Source organism: Pleurodeles waltl, chromosome 4_1 (genome assembly GCF_031143425.1).
Source record: "Pleurodeles waltl isolate 20211129_DDA chromosome 4_1, aPleWal1.hap1.20221129, whole genome shotgun sequence".
NCBI lineage: Eukaryota > Metazoa > Chordata > Amphibia > Caudata > Salamandridae > Pleurodeles > Pleurodeles waltl.
In genome coordinates, this window is record NC_090442.1 from 275186983 (window position 1) to 275210242 (window position 23260).

The window sequence follows — 23260 nt, forward strand, 5'->3', positions numbered from 1 at the left end:
GGAGTCTGTCTGTGATTTCGAAATAGTTGATTAGCAATTACAGTGACAAAATGCTCTTTCAATTGTAATGTCAACATATCTATGTCACACAGCTCTAGTCCATGAGGAATCTAAGCAGATGTCACACAGTGGGACCCACATCTGTGAAATCGTAAGGGAAAGTGACAACTCTGTCCATACACTGGGTGAAAACGACAGACAGTAGAGAGGTAGTAGTGTTAAAGTACATGTAGTAGGCAGGTCTGTACTCTTACCTGTGTCTCACTGGAAATATTGCTGGATCACTGAGTCCCTGTTGTTCAGGTCTTCTTCCTCTGCTTCCTCGTCTTCACTGTCCACAGGCTCCACAGCTGCCACAACACCGCCATCTAGACCATCCTCCTGCAGAAAAGGCACCTGTCGTCGCAAAGCCAAGTTGTGAAGCATACAGCAGGCCACGATGATCTGGCACACCTTCTTTGGTGAGTAGAATAGGGATCCACCTGTCATATGGAGGCACCAGAACCTGGCCTTCAGGAGGCCAAAGGTCCGTCCGATCACCCTCCTACTTCGCCCATGTGCCCCATTGTAGCGTTCCTCTGCCCTTGTCCTGGGATTCCTCACTGGGGTCAGTAGCCTTGACAGGTTGGGGTAACCAGAGTCACCTGCAAATGGTGAGGGACAACTGTTAGACACACACTAACTCATAGGGACAGCCACAGACCCAGACAACCATTCCCACTGTCTTGCTTCCATGTGCTCACCTTATAGCCACACACGGTGCCTCTGGAGTTGACCCATCACATAAGGGATGCTGCTATTCCGCAGGATGTAGGCGTCATGCACTGAGCCAGGGAACATGGCATTCACATGGGAGATGTACTGGTCTGCCAAACATACCATCTGTACATTCATCGAATGATAACTCTTCCAGTTTCTGTACACCTGTTCACTCCTGTGGGGGGGATATGTGTCCCATCAATGGCACCTATGATGTTGGGGATGTGTCCCAGGGCATAGAAATCACCTTTCACTGTAGGCAAATCCTCCACCTGAGGTAAAACGATGTAGCTCCGCATGTGTTTCAGAAAGGCAGACAACACTCTGGACAATACGTTGGAAAACATAGGCTGGGACATCCCTGATGCTATGGCCACTGTTGTTTGAGAAGGCCCACTTGCAAGGAAATGGAGTACTGACAGCACCTGCACTTGAGGGGGGATTCCTGTGGGATGGCGGATTGCTGACATCAGGTCTGGCTCCAACTGGGTACACAGTTCCTGGATTGTGGCACGGTCAAGCTTGTATGTGATAATCACATGTTGCTCCTCCATTGTCGACATGTCCACCAATGGTCGGAGGATGCCGCCATCTCCTCACATGTCCCAGCTGACGGTGCCTATGAAGGACAACAGCGAGCACAGAGTCAAACAACTCAGAGGTACGTACCCACAGTTTACACATAACACCATTCATACACAAAAGGTGGCCTGTATATGTGTTGAGTCTAGGCCTAGGTATGTGTGACGCAGTTAAAAATGAAGCCATGTGGGCCCCTGAAATGACGGCTGCCTGACCTCTAAAGTGGGACAGTGGGATGTGAGGTAACTGCGCTGGTGTTGTACACCGTCGCGGTCGAAGACCGCGGCGCAATGCTGCATTAGTTAACATTGGACCCTATGGGTCCCAGGAGCCAATGACGATGTACGCCGGCGGTGACGGTATGCACCGCCGCGGACGTGACCGCCATTTTCTATCTGTTCAATCACTCGATACCTGATCTTCGACAGGAGAGGACCTACACTGCAAGTGCTGCTGTGACCTCGGTCTGGAAGAGACAATGGATCGAGTGTCTGAGGAAAGGGCCCCTGCCTTCACATCGGAGGAGTTGGAGAAACTCGTGGATGGGGTCCTCCCCCAGGTAAGTACACAGGTAAGTACACAGGGAGCATGTTGTATGGGCTATGCCTGTGTGGAGAGGGCTGGATGTAAGAAGGAAGGGGGGAGAGTGCTGCGTGCATGAAAGACGGTGAATGCATGTGCCACATGGCAAGGGTAGGGATGGGGGCCAATCAGTTTGACGGTGCAATTGGTAATTACTTACTCTTCCCCCTGTACATTTCATGTAGGTCAGCGACCACCAGAAAAAAGATATTTGGCATGCCATCGCCAAGGACGTCCGGACCCTGGGGGTCTACCACAGACAGAGCACCCACTGCCGGAAAAGATGGGAGGACATTCGCCGCTGGAGCAAGAAGACGGCGGAGGCTCAGCTGGTGATGGCCTCCCAACATGGGAGGGGTACCCGTCGCACCATGACCCCCCTGATGTTCAGGATCCTGGCGGTGGCCTACCCTGAGTTGGATGGGCGCTTGAGGGCATCACAGCAGCCACAAGGGGGTGAGTACACTCTCATTCTGCTGACTTTGCGCGCAGTGGAGGTGTCTGGGTGGGGGAGGTGGGCTGTGGGTTTCCCTAGGTCAGGGCGAGTTCCGTGGGCAAGGCCCCTCCGTAAGGCAGGCCATGTGGCACCCCACCCCACCTCTGTAGAGTGCCAAGTACACCTAGTCATGCCCCTGTGTCATCTATGTGTGCAGATGTCGTCCATAGCCTTGTAGGCCATTTCCCAGGAATTGAACAGTGAGGCCCAAGAGCGCGGCGTAGTGCAGGGGGCTTCTGTGTCTGTCGTGTCCGCCAACGGTAGCGGTAATGCATGCACTCAACATGTCTTTCTTCTGTCGTCCCCCCCCTTTTTGTGGTATCCCTGTTCTTGTGTGCATTAGCATCATCAGGCGGAGGAGCAGTGGCCCCGGAGCACCAGGGGGCTGCATCCCACATGGCCATGGAGGGCCACACTACGGACTCTGAATTCACCAGTGGGACGGAGGGCGAGGGGAGCTCCACGGCGGGGACAGGAGCTGACACCAGTGACACGGACTCGTCCTCTGATGGGAGCTCCCTTGTGGTGGCGGCAACATCTGTGCCACCCCATCTACAGGTACAGCCACCACCTCCCCTTCCAACACCGCCTTCCCAGCAGCCCAGCAGCCCCTCAGCCTTCGCCCCGTGCCCGCTCACCCAGGAGGGTGAGCATCACCTTCGCCCCGGGCACCTCTGGCCCTGCCCCAGTCACCCCTGCTGCCCTCAGTGAGGAGGCCATTGACCTCCTCAGGTCCCTCACTGTTGGGCAGTCTACCATTTTGAATTCCATCCAGGGTGTAGAAAGGCAGTTGCAACAAACCAATGCATTCCTGGAGGGCATTCATTCTGGTCAGGTGGCCCTTCAGCAAGCTTTTCAGACTCTGGCCTCAGCACTGATGGCAGCCATTGTCCCTGTGTCTAGCCTCCCCCCTCCAACTTCCTCCACCCGACCCAATCCCCTGTACCTCAGCCTATCCCAAGCACACCTACAGGCCAGCATGCACACACGTCAACACACAAGGGAAGCTCAGGCAAACATAAGCACCACACATCCCACAGGCACTCACGCAAGTATCACACACATGCAGACACACCAACATCCACTTCCTCCACTGTGTCCCCCTCCTCCTAGTCTCCCTCCTCCCTCCCAGTCTCGTCTACACTCACACCTGCATGCACTACCTCTACATCCACTACGTCCCTCTCCAGCACACGCACCACCACACCCCGCTCACGTGCAGTCACCACCCCCACTACCATTCACACGTCCCCTGTGTCCTCTCCCAGTGTGTCTGTGATGCCCCCTCCCAAGATATACAAACGCAGGCACACACCCCCACAACAGCCATCCACCTCACGACAGCTTCCACCCAAAGTCAGCAAACGTACACCTCCTACAACCACCACCTCTTCCTCCACTCCCAAACCCCCTCCAGCTACCCGTCCCAGTGTGTCCAAAAAACTTTTCCTGTCCAACCTTGGCCCCTTTCCCACACCTCCCCCACCCCGTCCATCTCCTAGGTCCCGAACTAGCACCTCACTCACAACATCTCCGGGACCAGTGGTGCCTGTAGTCACCGGAATCTGGAGTGCACCGGCCACCAGGGCAGCCAGTGTGGCACGGAGCCACAGCACAGACAGTCCCCCACCTGTGAGGCATCAGAAGTTGGCCAGTGCCCGGCGGGAGAGGGTGAAGACTCCAGCCACCAAAGCCGCTCCCAGGGGTCCCGGTGGGAGTGTGGATTCAGCTGTTACACCTTCCAAGGTGGGGAAGGGCCACAAGAAACCCAGCAAGAGCAGCACAGCGGAGAAGACCGCCATCATCCCCGCTGCCCAGGAGGCCACCTCCAGCACAAGCCCAGCTGCCCAGGACAGGCCCGCCAGAACAAGCCCAGCTGCCCAGGACAGGACCACCAGCACAAGCCCAGCTGCCCAGGACAGGACTGCCAGCACAAGCCCAGCTGCCCAGGACAGGCCCGCCAACACAAGCCCAGCTGCCCAGAACAGGCCCACCAGCACAAGCCCACCTGCCCAGGAGGGGCCCGCCAGCACCAGCCCACCTGCCCAGGAGGCCACTTCCAGCACAAGCCCCGCTGGGCCATGAAGGACCACCAGCAAAAGCCCCACTGGGCCATGAAGGACCGCCAGCAGCTGAGTCCCTGCAATGGAGACTGCCGCCTCAAGCACCATTGAACATGGCACCGCCGCCTCAAGCACCGATGCACAGGGCACCGCCATCTCATGCACCGCTGAACAGGGCACTGCCATCTCAAGCACCGCTGAACAGGGCACCGTCGTCTCAAGCACCGCTGCACAGGGCACCGGCATCTCAAGCACCGCTGAACAGGGCACTGCCGTCTCAAGCACCGCTGAACAGGGCACTGCCGTCTCAAGCACCGCTGGCCCATGAGCGGCAAGGGCACTGACGCAACTGAGTCCGTCACGGGGTGTATGATGCACTCTGGGCACAAAGCCCCCTCCAGAACCAGTGGAGACTGACATCCACTACCTCTGTCCTTAGCAGGATGAAGCACTCTGGACACCATGTCCCCTCCAGAACCAGTGGAGACTGTCATCCACCACCTCTGTCCTTAGCAGGATGAAGCACTCTGGGCACCATGCCCCCTCCAGAACCAGTGGAGACTGTCATCCACTACCTCTGTCCTTAGCAGGATGAAGCACTCTGGGCACCATGCCCCCTCCAGAACCAGTGGAGACTGTTATCCACTTGAGAGACTGTGGCTTTGCACTCCCAGGATATGGCAGTGGGCAAACCACCCACTGTAGAGACTTGAGAGACTGTGGCTTTGCACTCCCCAGGATTGAACAGTGGGCAACCCACCCACTGTAGAGACTTGAGAGACTGTGGCTTTGCACTCCCCAGGATTGAACAGTGGGCAACCCACCCACTGTAGAGACTTGAGAGACTGTGGCTTTGCACTCCCCAGGATTGAACAGTGAGCAACCCACCCACTGTAGAGACTTGAGAGACTGTGGCTTTGCACTCCCCAGGATGGAACAGTGGGCATGTGCCCCCTCGTGGATTTGGCGTTGTGCACTCAAGCGGCTGAGGAGCCCCCCTTTCCCTCTCCCTGAGGTGCCTGTTTAGTTGCTCTCTGATGCCCCTGCAGTGTTCTCTCCGTCATGGTCGGGGATCTTGTGTGGGCCTCGCCCATACCGTGTGGTCCCAGTGTTCCACGGACTTTCTTAGAGCACTACCTGGACTAATATGCTTGGTATATATTTTGTACATGGTGTATATATATATATATATATATTTCTGCCTACTTGCCTTTAATATATTACAATGGTTACACTCATTTTCTATTGTCTTTGCATTCTTCCGGGGGGTTTGAAGGGTGTAACTGTGATGTACTGATATGCATTAGTGTGTGTGTTGTAGTGGGTGAGGGTGGGGGTGTTGCGTGTGTATGTCCCTGTTTTTTCCCTCCCCCCTCCCCTGTGTCGTAGGTGCAGTACTCACCGTGGTCTTCGCTGCCGGTGTTCGTGCTCCTGGTAGAGGAGCAGGAAGACTATTGCAGGTAGAATTTGGAGTTCCAGATCCATGGCGTCCTCGTTCCTCGTGGGGTGTGTAGAGGTGAGCGTTTTTCCTTCGGGATTCCTGTTTCCGCCGTGTTTTGATCAGATGTGAATCCGCCCCGGAAAAGGTGGTGGATTGGCCTGTCATAATAGTGTGGGCGGTACATTGTCTCCCGCCTGTCTGTTGGCGGTGACCGCTGCACTGTTTGTTTGTACCACCATGGCGGTCGGAGTGTTAAAGTGGCTGTCTTTGTTGGCGGTTTCCGCCACGGTCGTAATTGCTATTTTTTTTACCGCCGCTTTAACACCGACCGCCAGGTTTGTAATGACCACCTTTTTCTCCTATCTCTCTATTCAATAGCTGAATCATTTGTGAAAATCATTTTGTTGACAATATTGACAGCTTGGAAATGATCATGATTCGCCTTATGCATTCTTGGAGCATCTGCAGTCATCTTTGGAAGCATCCACATTAGAAAGCTAAACATGTATTTATCACTCATCTTTTCTTGATACCGCAGAAGTTCAAATGCTAATAATGCATTGTAGACCAGACGATGTATTTTGAAAATCCCTCCATTAATCAAACATTTCAATCTTCAATATATATTCTCCAACTTAATAGCACAATCCACTCATAAGGACATGCCTTAATGAAACTCTAGCTGACAAATGTTAGGTTTAGTAAATCCACAGATCATTTTAACATAGACCACAACCTTACATTCGTCCAACAGGGATGTTATTATGTACATATTAGACACATTGGACTCCAGTCTGACTTGTAAGGTAAAGTCCCAGAAAAGCCAAAGAAACCCTTTTTAGTAGGGTGTGGGAATGTATTAGAGTTCAATCTTTAGGAGATATGTTTTTAATTATGTGAGTTTGATAACTGGTAAATCTGTTCTTCGATCACTAGATACTACAGTATTAAATGATATACAAGGTTCCGTTAGAAACAATGATTGTACTATGTTTTGGTCTTAGTAAATAAGCAGGATATCAAGGAAACTTCCAATAGTCCAAGATTGACAAGCTGATTTGGCATTTTTATCCACGTACATCAACGTCCATAGTCTGCATTTCATTTCTAAAAAGGTGTTACTGTTGAGCTCATGAAAGCATGAGTGTCTGTGTTTGGCTAATCAAAAAGTAATTTAAATTTCCAACAATATATATTTTCATTGCAGCTTCATCTACTTCTATAACCACATATGAAACCTGTCAGACATATGAGAGACCTATAGCATTTACATCTAGATCACGAAAACTGTGGGTCCATTTTAAATCAAATGAGGCAAATAGCGGAAAAGGTTTTCAAGTACCTTATGTGACGTATGATGGTAAGACTACTTGTTTACTTCTTTCTTTTTTATGTTATTTTAATTTTTCACACTTTATTGATATATATTTTTGCTAATCTGGCATCCTTTCAGACATTCACAGCCATGTTGGCAGGCCCATGATAAAGTAAATGTGTGTTCACCTCAAATGTTGACACTCCAATCTGCAGCACTTTAAAACACTAGAAAATAATATCCAAATGAATGAATGCTTAGCATGCATGGTGTTTAAAGCTATTGAATCAATGTTATAATATATTTTAACTGTGCATTTTTGCCTGTTAACGGGTCTGGTACCAGTTTAAAACCCCTCCTACAATTTTCTCTTTGTAAAACATAAACCCTTCCAAAATAGGCCATTAGGCTTAATATTTAGTAGATGGGCATTAAGCAAAGTAAAACTCCTTCCATTCAGCAAACATCAGATTAATAAATATCATCCATCTTTGCTAATTGTAGTTTACTGCACCTCATGTTTCCATATTTTATGAAGTAAAATAGCCATCCTCTGGAGTTTGCAGCATAATATAAGTGGAATTATTTTGCTACCCACCAACCCAGTGTCTTTTTAATGGGCCAAACTTGAATGTAATCCTTTGCAAATAAGCAACATTAATTTTGTTTTTCCAAATGTAGTCTATTTTTTTTACTGTTCTCTACTGGGTTATTACTACCCCACATATTCTAACTAAATTCTGTCAAAGTTGTTTTCATGCTATGTTCTTAAATTTTTTAAACAAAATCGATTAATTTTTGTATATATTAGTATTTGTAGAACACAACCAAAGCTAAAACACTTTGGAGTACAGAGTAATAAGTATGGTTATGAACTAATAAACCACATACCGCTTAAAAAATATTTTTTAAAACGATACAGAGGCTGTTTAGAGAGAGGAATACCAAGACTTGATCAGATCATCACATTGGGAATGGTGTCTCAGAATTAGAAGTAATATGCCCATTTCTGAAATCTGGACTAATTCGGCTTTATGCGACTCCCTGAAAAAATCTTCGAATGCTTCTCAAATTGGAAATGTAAGATGGCAAAGGGGGTTTGCACAATATAGTTACAGGTTTAGGACCTTCATTGAAAACTGCCTTATATAGGGGATAGTCACAGAGGAGAAGTATCAGAATCCACTCTCATTCGTCTGTGACCATCTCATCAGTGACCAGCATTGACCACTCCTGTGTGAACTGCTCCACAGTGAACAATAATCAGCTTCTTATTGACCAGCATCAATTGATATCTTAACATACTGAAATGCTCCTTATATAGAAGGATTCTGCTCTCAGGCCTCTGTTTGCTATCCTGTTCCATGGCTGCTGAGTCATGTCATCAGAGCTCTCACTACCACTGGACATCAGATCACGTAAAATTGTATTTAGAAAAGTTCTCCCAAAGAGCTTGAAATCTCATCAGACATTTTGGGTGCGGTTTTCTATATAACCTGTACCTAGTGATGAAAAAGCCTTTTACCTTTGTAGTCTTCATTGAGTACTTACCTGTCCTCGTTCCTGATTTTAGGGCATTGTTTCCTGACAATTCACAGACTCCAGTCTTCAGATGATGATTATCTCTGCCACCTGGTGGTTGATCATCAGATCATCAGGTCGAGGGGCATTACATCTGAAAAGAAACAACTAATGTCATTGATTAGATATCTTGGGTCTCTCAGTCCTTCATATTGATATGACCTTTTTCGATGGAGCCAGGGATAACAAGTCATCAAATTATTAATGACGCATCAAAACTAATACAGCCTGGATTTGGGGACAAAGCAACCCCTACTTAAAAAAACCTCTACAAAGTATTCAGTAACTCTTATGACTCTGGGGACATGTAGATCCTAGTTCCCAATGAACAAAACAAAAGGAGCTAGATACCTGTACTGGAAAAGCATAATCAAGTCTGGTACACATTGGAATTTCAGATCAAGGATGGCAGGGCATTAGCTAACCCAGACAAGATTTACTAAGTAGTGTTGCTGTCGCTTTGTATCTTATGCTAATCTTTTCATCTCTAGAAATAAGGGGGCTCTGAAGCCCTTTTCATCCCTTATTTTGCCCCCTTACACAATCTTGATCATGTCAGTCTCTATGGAAGATAATCAAGTGCTTAGGTTAGGAAGTCAAATCTGGGAAGGTTATTGGTTGCACTGTTCTGTACACTGACAACAAGTTATAACTTAAGGAAACATAATAGGCCATGAAGAGAAAATGTGGGTAGATACTTTGGAAAATACCAGGTATGAAATTCTAAAGATCTGTAAAGTGAAGAAAGCAGAATTTGCTTCTGATGTTATTGATGTATTGTTTTTATTGCAAGTTAAACCATGCAAATGATGATACATGCTGGAAGTATAAAACAGCAGAAGGTTCTCTCACTAATATGTTTGACATTCCCACTATAACTGAGTTATAGAATAAACTATTATTGAATATTGATATGGTTACTGGAAATAAATGGGAAGGAAAGAATTGTTGATCATCTTTAATTGCCTAAATTGTGCCCAATCATTGCATAATGGCATTAACAGTGGAATGCAAATCAATGCTAAGGAAAGGGTGCTCCTCCAGTATTGGAAATATCCGAGGGCAGCAGAAACAGAATCTGGATTTCAGAGATGCATAACCTGGCTACTATGGAAATAATCACTTACAGAGTCAGATGGGGACAAGGGATCTTTGATAAATCAAGGATAAATGTCATTGAGTTCCATGCAAAATGTAGTTGCTTAAAATAATAGAGCCTAATCTAGAATTTGGTGGACAAGGCATTCTGTCATAAATGTGAAGGCTTACCCCGTCTGCCAAACCCTCAGTCTACTCCCCTCAGTTATGAGTCTGGCTGGCTATCAGCTTTTCAATGGTTTTGCCCCCACTGGTACAAAGCTTACTCCAGTGGACCAGTGCAGCATGGGCCGTAAGACTAAGGGCATGAGCCCACCCTTACTATGTAGAGCAGACGGCCTTATGTGCTTTTATCTCTCATCACCACCAAGGAAAACTTGGCACTTGCAAATAGAAACAAATATGACTCACATACCTTCGGGGGAAAACTACCAGGGTCTAAGGACAATATTTATTTGTTTTTCATTAACAAACTCCCGATTTGGGGATTTGTTTCTGAAAAACAAGGCCCAGAGGCTACCGCAGGGCTACTGGTGATCTGGTTCTTTAGTGTACAGTAGCCCAGTTACTGTGACCTTCACCACCTTGACAGATGGTGGAATGCTCACCAGTGTCAGAATCAGGCCCTTAGTCTTTTCATGGGGGGACTGTGGTATTTAGCTTAAGAATATGTCAGAACTAGAATGGATGCAACTGGCGAATATGACAAATTTACCTGTGATAATTTCTTAGGGCGGCTTTGTATATGTTTTTATCTGATTTGAGCTGGAAAAGTCTCCAAGCCCATTCCAACTATTTGCATTGGTACTTGAGCCCCCTTAAGGGTCCATTGTACTATTTCACAGAAGGACGTTTGCGAGCAGTGGATTTGAGAACATTGATAATCGGATCATTAAAGCTAATGGCAGCCATAAAGATGTCAGTCTTGCATCCTAGAGGAAAGTTGTTAAGGATGTCTTCTAATCTTTCTAATCAGTCTCCAGGATCTGGTATAATCTTAGGATCGGTAGAGGGGATAATATGAGATATAGAGGTATAGAAAAAGAAATAAGTTAATTAGTCAGTCCAGGTCAACTATAAGGAAGTATCAGTCTTGAAATTCACAATGTTTGTAAAAATATGGTCAGGTGTGTGGCCAGCTTGGTGAGCATGTACGTGATCATTTGAGAGAGGCTAGCTGCTTTAAGGTAGCCGAGTAATGTTTTTATATCATTGTTACAAGTATCTTCTTGATAAAAATTTAAATTGGCTCGCAATAAACAGTTTGATATTCAGTTCATGTATAGACAGGTGCAAATGGGCTTGCCTATAGAGCAACACTGTTGCACCCTCTGCACGTTCATGCTGCAGGTTTCATTTTAAAGCCATTAAAGGCATTGACTGAATTGACGGAAATTTGGCTTTTCCTCAGGGTCATCCTGAATTTTTGCCGAGCTGCTGGATTCTATTTTTCCTGGTTGTAGAACTTTGTGCACTTTATCCCTGCTAACTAGTAGTAAAGTGCCTGTGCTCAACCTTTCAAGATGATGAAATCGCCATACCCAACTTACCTGTAAGTCCCTATTGTATGGTGCAAAAATTTACTTAGGGGCCTGTAAGTTAAATGTCACAAGTGGGCCTAGCATCCACTGTATCATCCTCTACAGTGGCAGTGTAAGCATGACTGCAGTTCTACCTTTTGTAGCCTGGCTGTTCAAATTTAAAACTGCAAATTTGACCTGTCAAAATAACCTCTTTTGACTGGCCTAAACGTTATTTTTAAAAATTAATGTTACCCATACATAGGCCCTACTGCCCATGAACAAGGTACGTGGTATTCAAGGGTAAAAGCTCAATGTTAAACATCTCCTTACAGTGAAAAGGTCACAAAAGCTATTTTCACCAGAGCAGGTTTGGCTATTCCATACGAAAGCACTGGCATGCAATATTACATTTAATAATGTGATCTCTGACTAGGAAACCACTCCAAATTTACTCTTGGACTCTTGGACTTTTTTCGAAATATTTATTACAAACACAGTTCACTGCTGAATTTGGATTTGTAATAATAGGTACTTTTAGAAAGCTACCATTCCCCTGCCTACAGCCTCTGGGGACCCATTTGCATGAGCTTCAGCTGTCACAAAGGAGCTCATATGTTCCCTTGGTGTGAATTTCCTCCCAGAGATGAGATAAAGGCCTTGGGTGTTGGAGGGTGTGCTGTTCCTCTGGCACGGTGACCATCCGGGTTGTGCCCAGGTAACTTCAAAGAAGCTTACCCTGTCATAGGCATTTGCTAGCTGACACCTGGGCAGGGCCATATTTTGTATCCACCACCAGGCAGGCTTTAGTCACAATGGGAGAGGAGCTGCCCCCAGTCCTGGTTAAGGGAGTTCAAAGGGAAGGGTTGCTCACTTCCCTGGCCACACCTCTAGGGAGAGCACATGCTCTGCACAAGGGGAGAATGGTTTCATCATCTTGGATTAAGGTAGAGAGAGTTGGCAGTAGGGCAGACAGGAACTACTGCAACTGTGGGTAGTGTTGCCCAGTGAACATTTATCGTATTGGCTATGGAAGGGCCAGGAGATACCTCCACTCACAGACTGTGGACGGGCATAAATGTGGCACCCACAGTACCTTCCTCAGAACACTTTCTAGACATGTGTAAGAGCAGAAGATGACTGGACCAGGAATCTGTGACATAAAAAGAGCCTAGATGACTGGACCTGTCCTCCTTCTTGTTCCCCAGACTAAGGAGCAGGCTCCGATGGTCATACGTCTGCCGTTTTCAAGCTATTGGGACACAACAAACTATAGGAAGTACTTCCTGCAATCTCCGAGCTGACCAGTTCCAACTGAACTTTCCCTGGACCCAGCTGCAGGCTTCTGCTGGAGAGAGTCTTGACCCCCCAGGCTCTGTCCTCTATGGCCTGGACCTTTAACTGGTGACAAAGTGTACTCCTCCTAACTTTCCCTGAAACCTGGGACTTATTCAGTTTTGGCTCCAAAGACCTCCGGAGGACAGGGACCACTCTGCCAAGCTGATTTGCTGAAGGTGCGTCACCGCTGACCATAGATTCAGGTTGCTCCTGCTTGGAGCTTTTCAACAGCAGCAAATTTGATTGAGCAGGATATCATGTAGAAGGTATTCTTTTTTGTGGAGCCCTCTTTAGCTGCTGTCTGCAGCTGTGCCTCATTGGAAGAATCTGAGCTCCAAAAACGTGACTGAGGGCCAGATTTATAATTTGGTGGACAGTGTGTTTCTCTGCCAGGGGGTGGAGTAAAGCACTCCCCCTTGCCTCTTCCAGGATAGAGGGAGCATTTAGCAGTTTTCACTGTTCTTTACTGCCCAGATTTTCCTGGCGGTGATGGGCAGTGAAATCTGACTGCTAATTCTGCCAATCTAAATTAGGTGGGTAAAATTAGTGGTCTGTCTGCAATGGCTCTTATTCCACATTACCGTCCGAGGGGTTTAATCATGGCAGAAACAGAGAAGTCTCTACCATGAATAAACCAAAGGCCCGCCCGCATCTAAGTTCAGCGGGTGGACCACTATGTTGGTGGTAAGCATACTCCATCACTGTTGCAATTCAAATTTCTCCTGCTCAGAGCTTTTCTACCAAAGTCAACAGTTTTGCCGAGACCACATCTAGCACCAATCCAGTGAAGGTGGAGCCCACTTTGGAGACAGTGTGTAAAGCATTCAAATATCACAAAACAGTAATTAAATAAAACACAGGAAACAGTTTAAAAATCCAAAACCAATTTATAAAAATAGTTTATATTTTTATCTTTAAAATGACACCAAAACGAATAAAATCGGATAAAGGGAACCGGAGATATGAATTTTTAAAGAATTATTATTTTTCTAGCGCTTAGAAACAAAAAGCGCCAATCGGGTCATCTGGTTGCACCTCGACCGGGGCAAAGTCAAAGTTTCAGGCCGACCGTGATGGAGCCCTGCTCGGCTACAGGTCGCGGGAGGCCTCGGTTAAAAAGTTACCTTCTGACTTAGTCTTTATTTTGAAGATTTTCTTCAGCGGGACGAACCTGCCAGTCCTATCCGACCTCCTGGAGCCCTTCTCCGGATACGCGATGCTGGATTCCTCGGTGGAGATTTTTACCTTCGGACTTAGTCGTTTTTTCGAGGTGAAAATCCTTCGACCGGGGTAAACCTGGATCTTGATCCGACGTCCATGGAGCCCTTCTCGGATACGATGGCTGGGAGGTCCCGGTCAACTTTTTACCTTCGGACTTAGTCTCTTTTTCTGAGATTTTTCTTTACCGGGACGAACCACCAAATCAGGCCGGGTCGCGGTTGAGGCAAGCCGGCTAGAATTTCCGCGGCGGGTCGGTCCCTCTATGGAGCTTTTTTACAAAAATTCTCAAATCTTCTCCAAACTTCTGGGGCTTCACCCAGATGTTCTTTTAAGGTTCTTTTGGGGTCCACAGCTCACCCCAAGGGTCCAGAAGTTCTGAGATGGTCCTTGGGGGGTGCGGACTACCACTCCCAGAATGCACCTGGCGCAAACTCCTTTTTGGCCACTGGACAGTGGTCAGCTGGTCACTTTCTTCAGGAGTTGGTGCAGGGGACTCTGGATAGCAATTTTTCACCTGTAGCAAACAGGGAGTCCCTCCTTGAACCAGTTGAAGCCAGGCAAAGTCCTTTTGTGGTGAAGCCCAAGTGTGCAGCTGGTGCAGTCCTTCTGAGTGCAGGTTCCAGGTGCAGGCCAGGGGTCCAGCAGGGCAGTCCTTCTTCTCCTTTAGTTCTTTTCTTGTTGAAATCTGGTGGGGATCTGAGGTGTGGGTGCAGGTCTGCCAGTTTTATCCTTGCTCCTGGGTGAAAAGCAGGGGGGTCCTGGTTCTCCAATCAGGTACAGGGTCGTCCCCCTGTGATGACCACTTCCTGGGAAGTGTGGCAAAAATCCATCCCAGAAGGCAACATTCTCTAAAAATCCAACATGGCTGAATCTGATTTTTGGAGGTTACATCTGGCTGAGCCCACCCACTGGTGTGGCTAAAAATCATAAACACACCCCTCTCCTGCCCTCTCCTAATCTAATCAAGGGGGCACCTAGTTGTCTGGGGTTGCAGGATGTGGGGGTGTTGCTGGTTGCTCCAAATGTCTTTCTCTGCCTTTGAAGACCAGTTTGGCAGCCCTCCCCCTTCCTGCCTCACCATCTGCTGAGGGGAGATTCTCTCTCACAAGCACATTCCTTTGTGTGAAGCCAGGCCACTTCACACCTCATCAAGGCAGCTTAGCTAAGCTGCTGCAGGCTGGCCAATCAGAGCACAGCAGCAAAAACAATGCAGGGCTGAAATTGGCAACTTTTTAGGTAAAGTCTAAAACTTTTTACCTGAACAAGTTATATTAAATCCAACAACTGGAAGTTGTGGGATTTATTACAACAATTAATTTGATACCTTATTCTTGGTATGCAACATTTAAGGAGACTTTAAAATTTAAAATAAAGTCTCCCCATTCTAGCCTATGAAGGCCATTTACTTCAATGAGGGAAAAACGAATTTGGCTGTTTTTACCTCACCAGGGTTTATAAATCTATTTTTATAAAGTCCCTGCTTATAGTTACATGGCACCCAGCCCTAGGGGCACATAGGGCACACCTTAGGGGTGACTTATGTGTAAAAATAAGGTAGTTTAAGACTTTGGAAGTACTTTTAATTCCAAAGTCGAATTTGCATATAACTTTAATTTAAAAGCAGCCAGCAAGGCAGGCCTGCCTTTAAAATGACACTGGGCACCTCAGCAATGCACCTATGGGTGCACCACCTATGCTGTGGTCCCTAAACCTACATGCCCTACCATATACTAGGGTCTTATAGGTAGGTTAACTTAGCCAATTATAATTAGCCTAATTTGCATATTGATTTTACACAGAGCACAGGCCCTGGGACTGGTTAGCAGTACCCAGGGCATCATCAGAGTCAGGAAAACACCAGCATAAAGTGGAAAATGGGGGCAAAAAGTTAGGGGGCCTCTGCAATCAGCCCTGTTTTCTCACAGCTCATACCAATATATGAAAGTTGTTGGGCAGCAGTACATATAGCAGAAGGCAGAATGAGGTACCCAGATCTGAAAAATTGAAAGCCAAAGTGAACTGTCAGTGTCCGTAGACAGAGGTGAAGAGGCTGACTTACACAATGTCCTACAGTATTCAGAAATGTGAGGAGCAGTTAGTCTCTTACCTGTGTGTCACTGGAAGTACTGCATGATGATGTTCGTCCGGTTGTCAATATCTTCTTCCTCTGCCTCCTCTTCTTCACTGTCCACAGGTTCCACCGCTGCCACAAGACCATCATCAGGCCCATCCTCCTGCAGAAAAGGCACCTGGCGTCACAATGCCAGGTTGTGCAACATGCAGCATGCCACGATTATCTGGCACACCTTCTTCGCTGAGTAGTATAGGGAGCCATCTGTTTGATGGAGGCACTGGAATCTGGCCTTCAGGAGGCCGAACGTCCTCTCAATAATACGCCTAGTTCACCCATGTGTCTCATTGTAGCGTTCCGCTGCCCTTGTCCTGGCGTTCCTCACTGGGGTCAGTAGCCATGACAGGTTGGGGTAACCAGAGTCACCTGCAAATGTCAAGGGATAACTGTTAGACACACACTAACCCTTAGGGACTACCCCATACCCAGACACCTACTCTTACTGTGTAGGGACCTTAGGCTCACCTATTAGCCACACACGGTGCCTCTGGAGTTGGCCCATCACATAAGGGATACTGCTATTCCTCAAAATGTAGGTGTCATGCACAGAGCCAGGATACTTGGCATTCACATGAGAGATGTACTGGTCTGCCAAACACACCATCTGCACATTCATCGAATGGTAGCTTTTTCGATTTCTGTACACTTGTTCATTTCTGCGGGGGGGACAAATGCCACATGTGTACCATCAATGGCACCAATGATGTTGGGGATATGTCCCAGGGCATAAAAGTCAGCTTTCACTGTGGGCAAATCCTCCACCTGGGGAAACATGATGGAGCTGCGCATGTGTTTCAGCAGGGCGGACAACACTCTGGTCAACAAGTTAGAAAACATTGGCTGAGACATCCCAGATGCCACGGCCACTGTAGTTTGAAAGGAGCCACTTGCCAGGAAATGGAGCACTGACAGGACCTGCACTAGAGGAGGGGATTCCTGTGGGATGGCGGATAGCTGACATCAGGTCTGGCTCCAATTGGGCACACAGGTCTTGGATTGTGGCATGATCAAGTCTGTAGGTGATTATGATGTGTCTGTCTTCCATTGTCGACAGGTCCACCAGGGGTCTGTACACCGGAAGATGACGCCATCTCATCATCTGCCCCAGCAGATGTGCCCTATGGAGGAGAATGGTGAGCAGAGGGTCATGTACCACATAGGTTGCACAAGTGTGTTTGCATTAATGTGAGTAAATCCGTGTGTGGCGTAGTTTGTCCGTATATCTGCCAAATTGTGCTGTGATGTAGTTAGGTGCCATGCCATGTGCCCCCCTGAAATGGCAGCTGCCTGACTTGTGAGGAGGGACAAGGGGAAATGAGGTAACTGCTCTGGCGTTGTGCAGCGTCGCGGTAGGTGGTCAAAGACCGCCGCGCAATTCAGCATTGGTAATCATTGGGCTCTATGGGTTCCAGGAGCCAATGATGATGTACGCCGGCGGTGACGGTACGCACCGCTGCGGATGTGACCGCCATTTTCTATATGTTCACTCACTTGATACCTGACCTTCAACAGGAGAGGGCCTACACTGCAAGTGCTGCTGTGGCCTGAGTCTGGAAGAGACAATGGCTCGAGTGTCTGGGGACATCACAGCTGCCACAAGGGGGTGAGTACAGTGTCATTAAGCTGACTATGGGCGCTTTACGAAGTGTGTGGATGGGGAATATGGGCTGTGGGTTCCCCTAGGCCAGGGCGAACTTGGTAGGGTAGGTCCCTTGTTGGGCAGGCTCTGAGGCACTCCAACCCCAAAATTTTTAGTTGGCATCTACAACTGGGCAGGCTCCTGTGGGTTCCAGGTGTGTGGAGCAAATGGTGTTAGGCATTGTACCCCATGGCCTGGTAAATTTCCTACTAACTGCTAGTGCATGGCCTAGTGTGTAGGGCTGCTCCCTGTGTGTTGTGTCCGCTAACGGTAGTGGTGTTGCTGGCATTGACCATGTGTGTTTTCTATCTTCCCCCCTTCTTGTTTTGTCACCCTGTCTTTGTGTGCATTAGCGGAGGAGCAGAGGCACCGGCGATGGAGGGAGCTGCATCCCACATGGCCCAGGAGGTTGAATCCACAGAGGGTGAAGACACCAGTGGGACGGAGGGCGAGGGGAGCTCCATAACAGGGACAGGAGGGGATACCAGCGACAACGACTCCTCCTCTGATGGAAGCTCCCTGGCGGTGGTGGACACCTCTGTGCCCACCCCAACTACAGGTACAGCCGCCACCCCCCCACCACCACCCCCCTCCCAGCAGCCCCTCAGCATGTTTCCCGTGCCCGCTCACCCAGGAGGGTGGGCATCTCCTTCGCCCCAGGCACCTCAGGCTCTGCCCCAGTCAGCCCTGCTGCCCTCAGTGAGGAGGCTATTGACCTCCTGAGATTCCTCACTGTTGGTCAGTCAACCATTCGGAATGCCATCCAGGGTGTCGAACAAATGCATACTGAGAGGGCATTCATTCTGGTGTGGTGGCCCAACAGAGAGCATTTCAGGCTCTGGCCTCAGCACTGATTGCAGCCATTGTCCCTGTGTCCAGCCTCCCCCCTCCAACTTCCACTACCCAGACCCAATACCCTCTACCTCAGCCTATCCCAAGCACACCATCAGACCAGCATGCACACATATCAACACACAAAAGTGGCTCAGGAAAACATAAGCATCACACATCCCACAGGCACTCACACAAGCACCATATCCATGCACACATGCCAACATCCACTTCCTCCACTGTGTCCCCCTCCTCCACGTTCTCCACCTCCCGCCCAGTGTCGTCTCCACTCACACCTGCATGCACTACATCATCAGCCACTGCCTCCATCACCATCACGCCCATCACTACACACCGCTCACGTGCAATCACCACCTCCACTACCATTCACACGTCCCCTGTGTCCTCTCCCAGTGTGTCTGTAAGCCCTCCTCCCAAAGTACACAAACGCAGGCACACACCCACTCAACAGCCATCCACCTCACAACAGCCTCCAACCCATGCACCTTCACCCAAACTCAGCAGACATACACCTCCTACAACCACTACCTCTTCCTCCACTCCCACACCCCGTCCATCTTCCCGTCCCAGTGTGTCAAAAAAACTTTTCCTAGCTAACATCGACCTCTTCCCTACACCTCCCCCCCATCCTTACCCTAGGGCCAGGATATCTAGATCCCAGCCCAGCACCTCAGCCACCAAATCTGCATCTGCTGTGGTCCCTGCTACTCCAGTATGGTCTAAAGGGGCACCCGTCAGAGCTGCAGGTGTGCCACCGACTGAAGAGAAGGACCACCCTATTCCACCACCTGCAAAGGTCAAAAAGAGGCTGGTTTCCAGCAAGGGAAAGTCACACCACTCAACCAACAAGGCCTCGCCCAAACACCGAGTGGACAGTGCCAAGGTCCTTGCAGCGACTGTCAAGATGGGGAAGGGCCACAAGCCAAAGGGCACATCACCTCAGAGCACGATGTCTCCTGGTGAGGTGCTGGTGACCACCATATCATCAGGGATGGCAGCCACATGCACCACAGTCACTACTGCCGCTCCGACCGCCACCTGCACCTCCAACTGCACCGCCACTGTCACAACGTCAGTCTGCAGCATCCTCCCCAAGGATCAGCCATCCGAGGCTGCCGGAGACGGTGTGGTGTCTCCATCCACCACAGCAGTCACTTGCACCACGGTCAGCACTGGTAGCATCTCCGCCGCAGACACCACCACCTGCACCACCATCAGCACCGCCATGTGCACAGCCAATGCCACTCTGTCGGACGTCAGCCCCATCCCCAATGTGCAGCCATCAGAGTCTGTAGGTGACGTCCTGGACCCTGGGCACGCCACTTGAGACACCACCTTCAGCACTGACACAAGCCAGCAACTGGCAGCCTACGTTGCCGCAGGAGGGGGTGTGGCTCTGCCTCCATGGAGTATCATGCTACCTGTTCCAGGTACATAGCGTGGCTAAGACACCCAGGTGAGACGAAGTCAACTGCCACACCCCAGGTGCAGCATCACTGGGCACGAAGCCCCCTCCAGAACCAGTGGAAAAAGGCATCCACTCACCCAGTCCTTGGCAGGATGAGGCACTCTGGGTACTAATCCCCCTCCAGAACCAGTGGAGAAAGGCATCCACTCACCCAGTCGTTGGCAGGATGAAGCACTCTGGGCTCAAAGCCCCCTCCAGAACCAGTGGAGAAAGGCATCCACTCACCCAGTCCTTCGCAGGATGAAGCACTCTGTGCACAAAGCCCCCTCCAGAACCAGTGGAGAAAGGCATCCATTTGAGAGACTGTGGCTTTGCACTCCCCAGGACCAAGCAGAGGGCAATTAACTCACTTGAGAGACTTGAGAGACTGTGGCTTTGCACTCCCCAGAACCAACCAGTAGGCAGTGAACCCACTTGAGAGACTGTGGCTTTGCACTCCCCAGGACCAAGCAGTGGACAGTGAATCCACTTCAGAGACTTGTGAGACTGTGGCTTTGCACTCCCCAGGACCAGGCAGTGGGCATGGAGCCCCCTCGAGGAGCAGTGGCGTCGTACCATCATCCGGCTGAGGTGCGCCCCCTCTTCCCCCTGAGGTGCCTGTTTTTTTTCAACCTGATGCCCCTGCAGTGTTCTCTCCGTTTGGAGGCAGGTGTCATGTGTGGGCTTCACCCATGCCTTTTGGGACCACTGGTCCATGGATATTTCATGGGACAGTGTACGGACTTGTGTACTTGCTGTAAATATTTGTGTATAATGATTATTTGCTGTTCTTGATCTATCTGATTGTTCGAATATTACTTTAGTTAAACTCATTTCGTTTGGTCCTTGCATTCTTCCAGGGGGTGACGGGGTGTATCTGTGATGTTCTTGGATATGTGTGTGTGCATGTTGTTGTGGGTGGGGGGTGGGAGTGTTGCGTGTCACGTGCGTGTGTCACTCTCTTTTCTCTCCTCCCCTCCCCTGTGTTCTAGGTGCAGTACTCACCGTCATCGTCGCCACCACTGCCTTCTTTCCACTTTGTGGTATATTAATAGATACAGCAACATGGGTAAGATCTGTAATTCGGGCTCCATGGCGTCCTAGTTCTTCCTTGGGTGTCGAGAGGTGAGTGGTTTCCCTTCTGTGTACTGTTTCTGCTGTGCTTTTGATGGCGTTGGTACTGCCCCGGAAAAGCTTGCAGATTGGTGCCTTGTAATAGTGTGGGCGGTACATTGTCTTCCACCTGGTGGTTGGCAGTTACCAGTGCGGTGTTTGTTGCTACCACGTGGCGGTTGGAGTGCTAAAGTGGCTGTCTGTGTTGGCGGATTCCGCCATGGTCGTGATCCCATTTTTTTTACCGCCGGCCTGTTGGCGGTATTACCGCCACTTTTACACCAACCACTAGGGTTGTAATGAGGGCCAGAGTCTCTGATGTGGGCAAAGAGCATTCTCTATGTAGCTTTCAGCATACATACAGTATTGCCCATATTTGGTCTGGTAGGCACTAACAGGCCCTCAGTCCCTCAGAGTTTGTCTCACTTAGATTTTGGGTCTGCATTAGGCCACACTACATCCTCCTGCTCTCATATTGCAGTAGGATAATATTACACTTGCTCCCACTTCGACAGATGACCTGTGACACATACAATTTGAAGCCTGAAAAAATATCAAAATTGTTTGATTGCCAAATAATGCTGTGGCCAGCAATGGCACTTGGCTCCAGTGTGTGCAAATTATTTCCAGTTGAGGAATGTTCATTTCTGATATATTTATTTGTGACAGATACCATCTTCATTAATACCATTAACACATTTCCCCAGACTCCCTTGGAAAGAAACCAGCCAAAGACTTCCCCTAGACACCCGTAAGAGAGTCGCCCACCAACAGCTTTCCTGATATTCCCCCGAGGAAGACACTGACAAATACAGTCCCTGATGGGAACACCTAGCGATACATTCCCTCAGACACTCTAGAAAGGTAGACCCACCAATAATGTCTCTGAGACACCCCTGATGGGGACATCCACCAACACCTTGCCCAGACTCCCATGAGAGAGATACTTACTCACACCTTCCCACATATACCCTGAAAGGGACATGTACCAACACCTTCCGCCAGACACTCTTGGGAGAGACACCCAATAACCCCTTTAACATGCGGTGCTCTAACATAGCTTAGGTAGGAACTATCCCTACAAACCTTAGTGACAGTATGGTAGCATTATTCTTGTGTTTTACTCTCCTTGTTGCAATTTCAATCTTATTGTGCTTCATCATCCTAGTTATTGGAATACATGCTTTATTATCTAAGATGCAATTACTTCAATAAAACCTTATTGAACTTTACTCTGCCTCTGATTGTCCTTGCATATGTGAGACTAATGTAACTGAGAGAAACGGATGGGATCTGAGTGATCACGATTCCCCTGAGGAGTCATGTATGTCATACGCCCATTTGCCTCAATAATCCCTGCTCTTGGTGGAGATGAGGCACTGCTAGTTAGCTGGAACAAACCCAGATTAGGCTGACAGGTGTCACATGGTGCTGGATCAGACCCAGTCCCCCGCAGTAAAGATGATTCTGCCGCCCGAATACAGTAGTCTCATTAGGATAATGAGAACCTACGCGACACAACCAAGCTACCACCCACTCGGCATACCAACCTCGGGGTATACTTCACAGGCTGGAGAGGACTGGCTCTGCTTGGCTCTGCAACTGCCTCCCACTGTGTATAGTTGAAGACTGTTAATAACGGAGGATGGTCACCTGCAGAAGATGGGGTTCAAGGTCTGACCAGACACAGGGCCCTGCAGCCCAACCTGCTGCACATGGCCAAATGGGCTCAAGCAACCATGGATGCTGGGATGCAGTGCTGGCCAGAGTCCTTGCCCAGCACCCCCTACCCATGCAGTGTGAACTTTGAGACCGTTGGTTTCACCTCCCCTGTAGAAAATAAAGTGTTGTCCACTTGTCGCGCCGCGCCGCACCGCGCGGCGCGAGCCGAGCGTTCGGCACAAGCCGCGCGTTCGGCTCGGGCCGCGCTTCGCGTCTTTAAGACGCGGCGCGCCCCGAGCCTTTCCTGCACCCTACGAGGCCCCAAGGCTTACTTGGGGCCTCGCGCTGCTCTCTCCCTCCGTTTTGTTGGGGTCTCCTGAGCCCTCTTACCTGTTTGGGCTCCTTTTCTTCTTTCTTCTG

The 23260-nt window shown here is 49.0% G+C and overlaps 1 protein-coding gene across 2 annotated transcripts in view; it reads left to right on the forward strand.

Annotated features, from left to right (window-relative positions):
- SCUBE1 (signal peptide, CUB domain and EGF like domain containing 1) overlaps positions 1-23260 on the forward strand; it is a 2009692-nt gene that overhangs the window by 1805938 nt on the left and 180494 nt on the right. For both annotated transcript variants that reach the window (XM_069228295.1, XM_069228296.1), the window contains one exon: positions 7131-7283. In XM_069228295.1, the coding sequence (XP_069084396.1) occupies positions 7131-7283 (153 nt within the window). The remainder of the gene's footprint in view (positions 1-7130; positions 7284-23260) is intronic.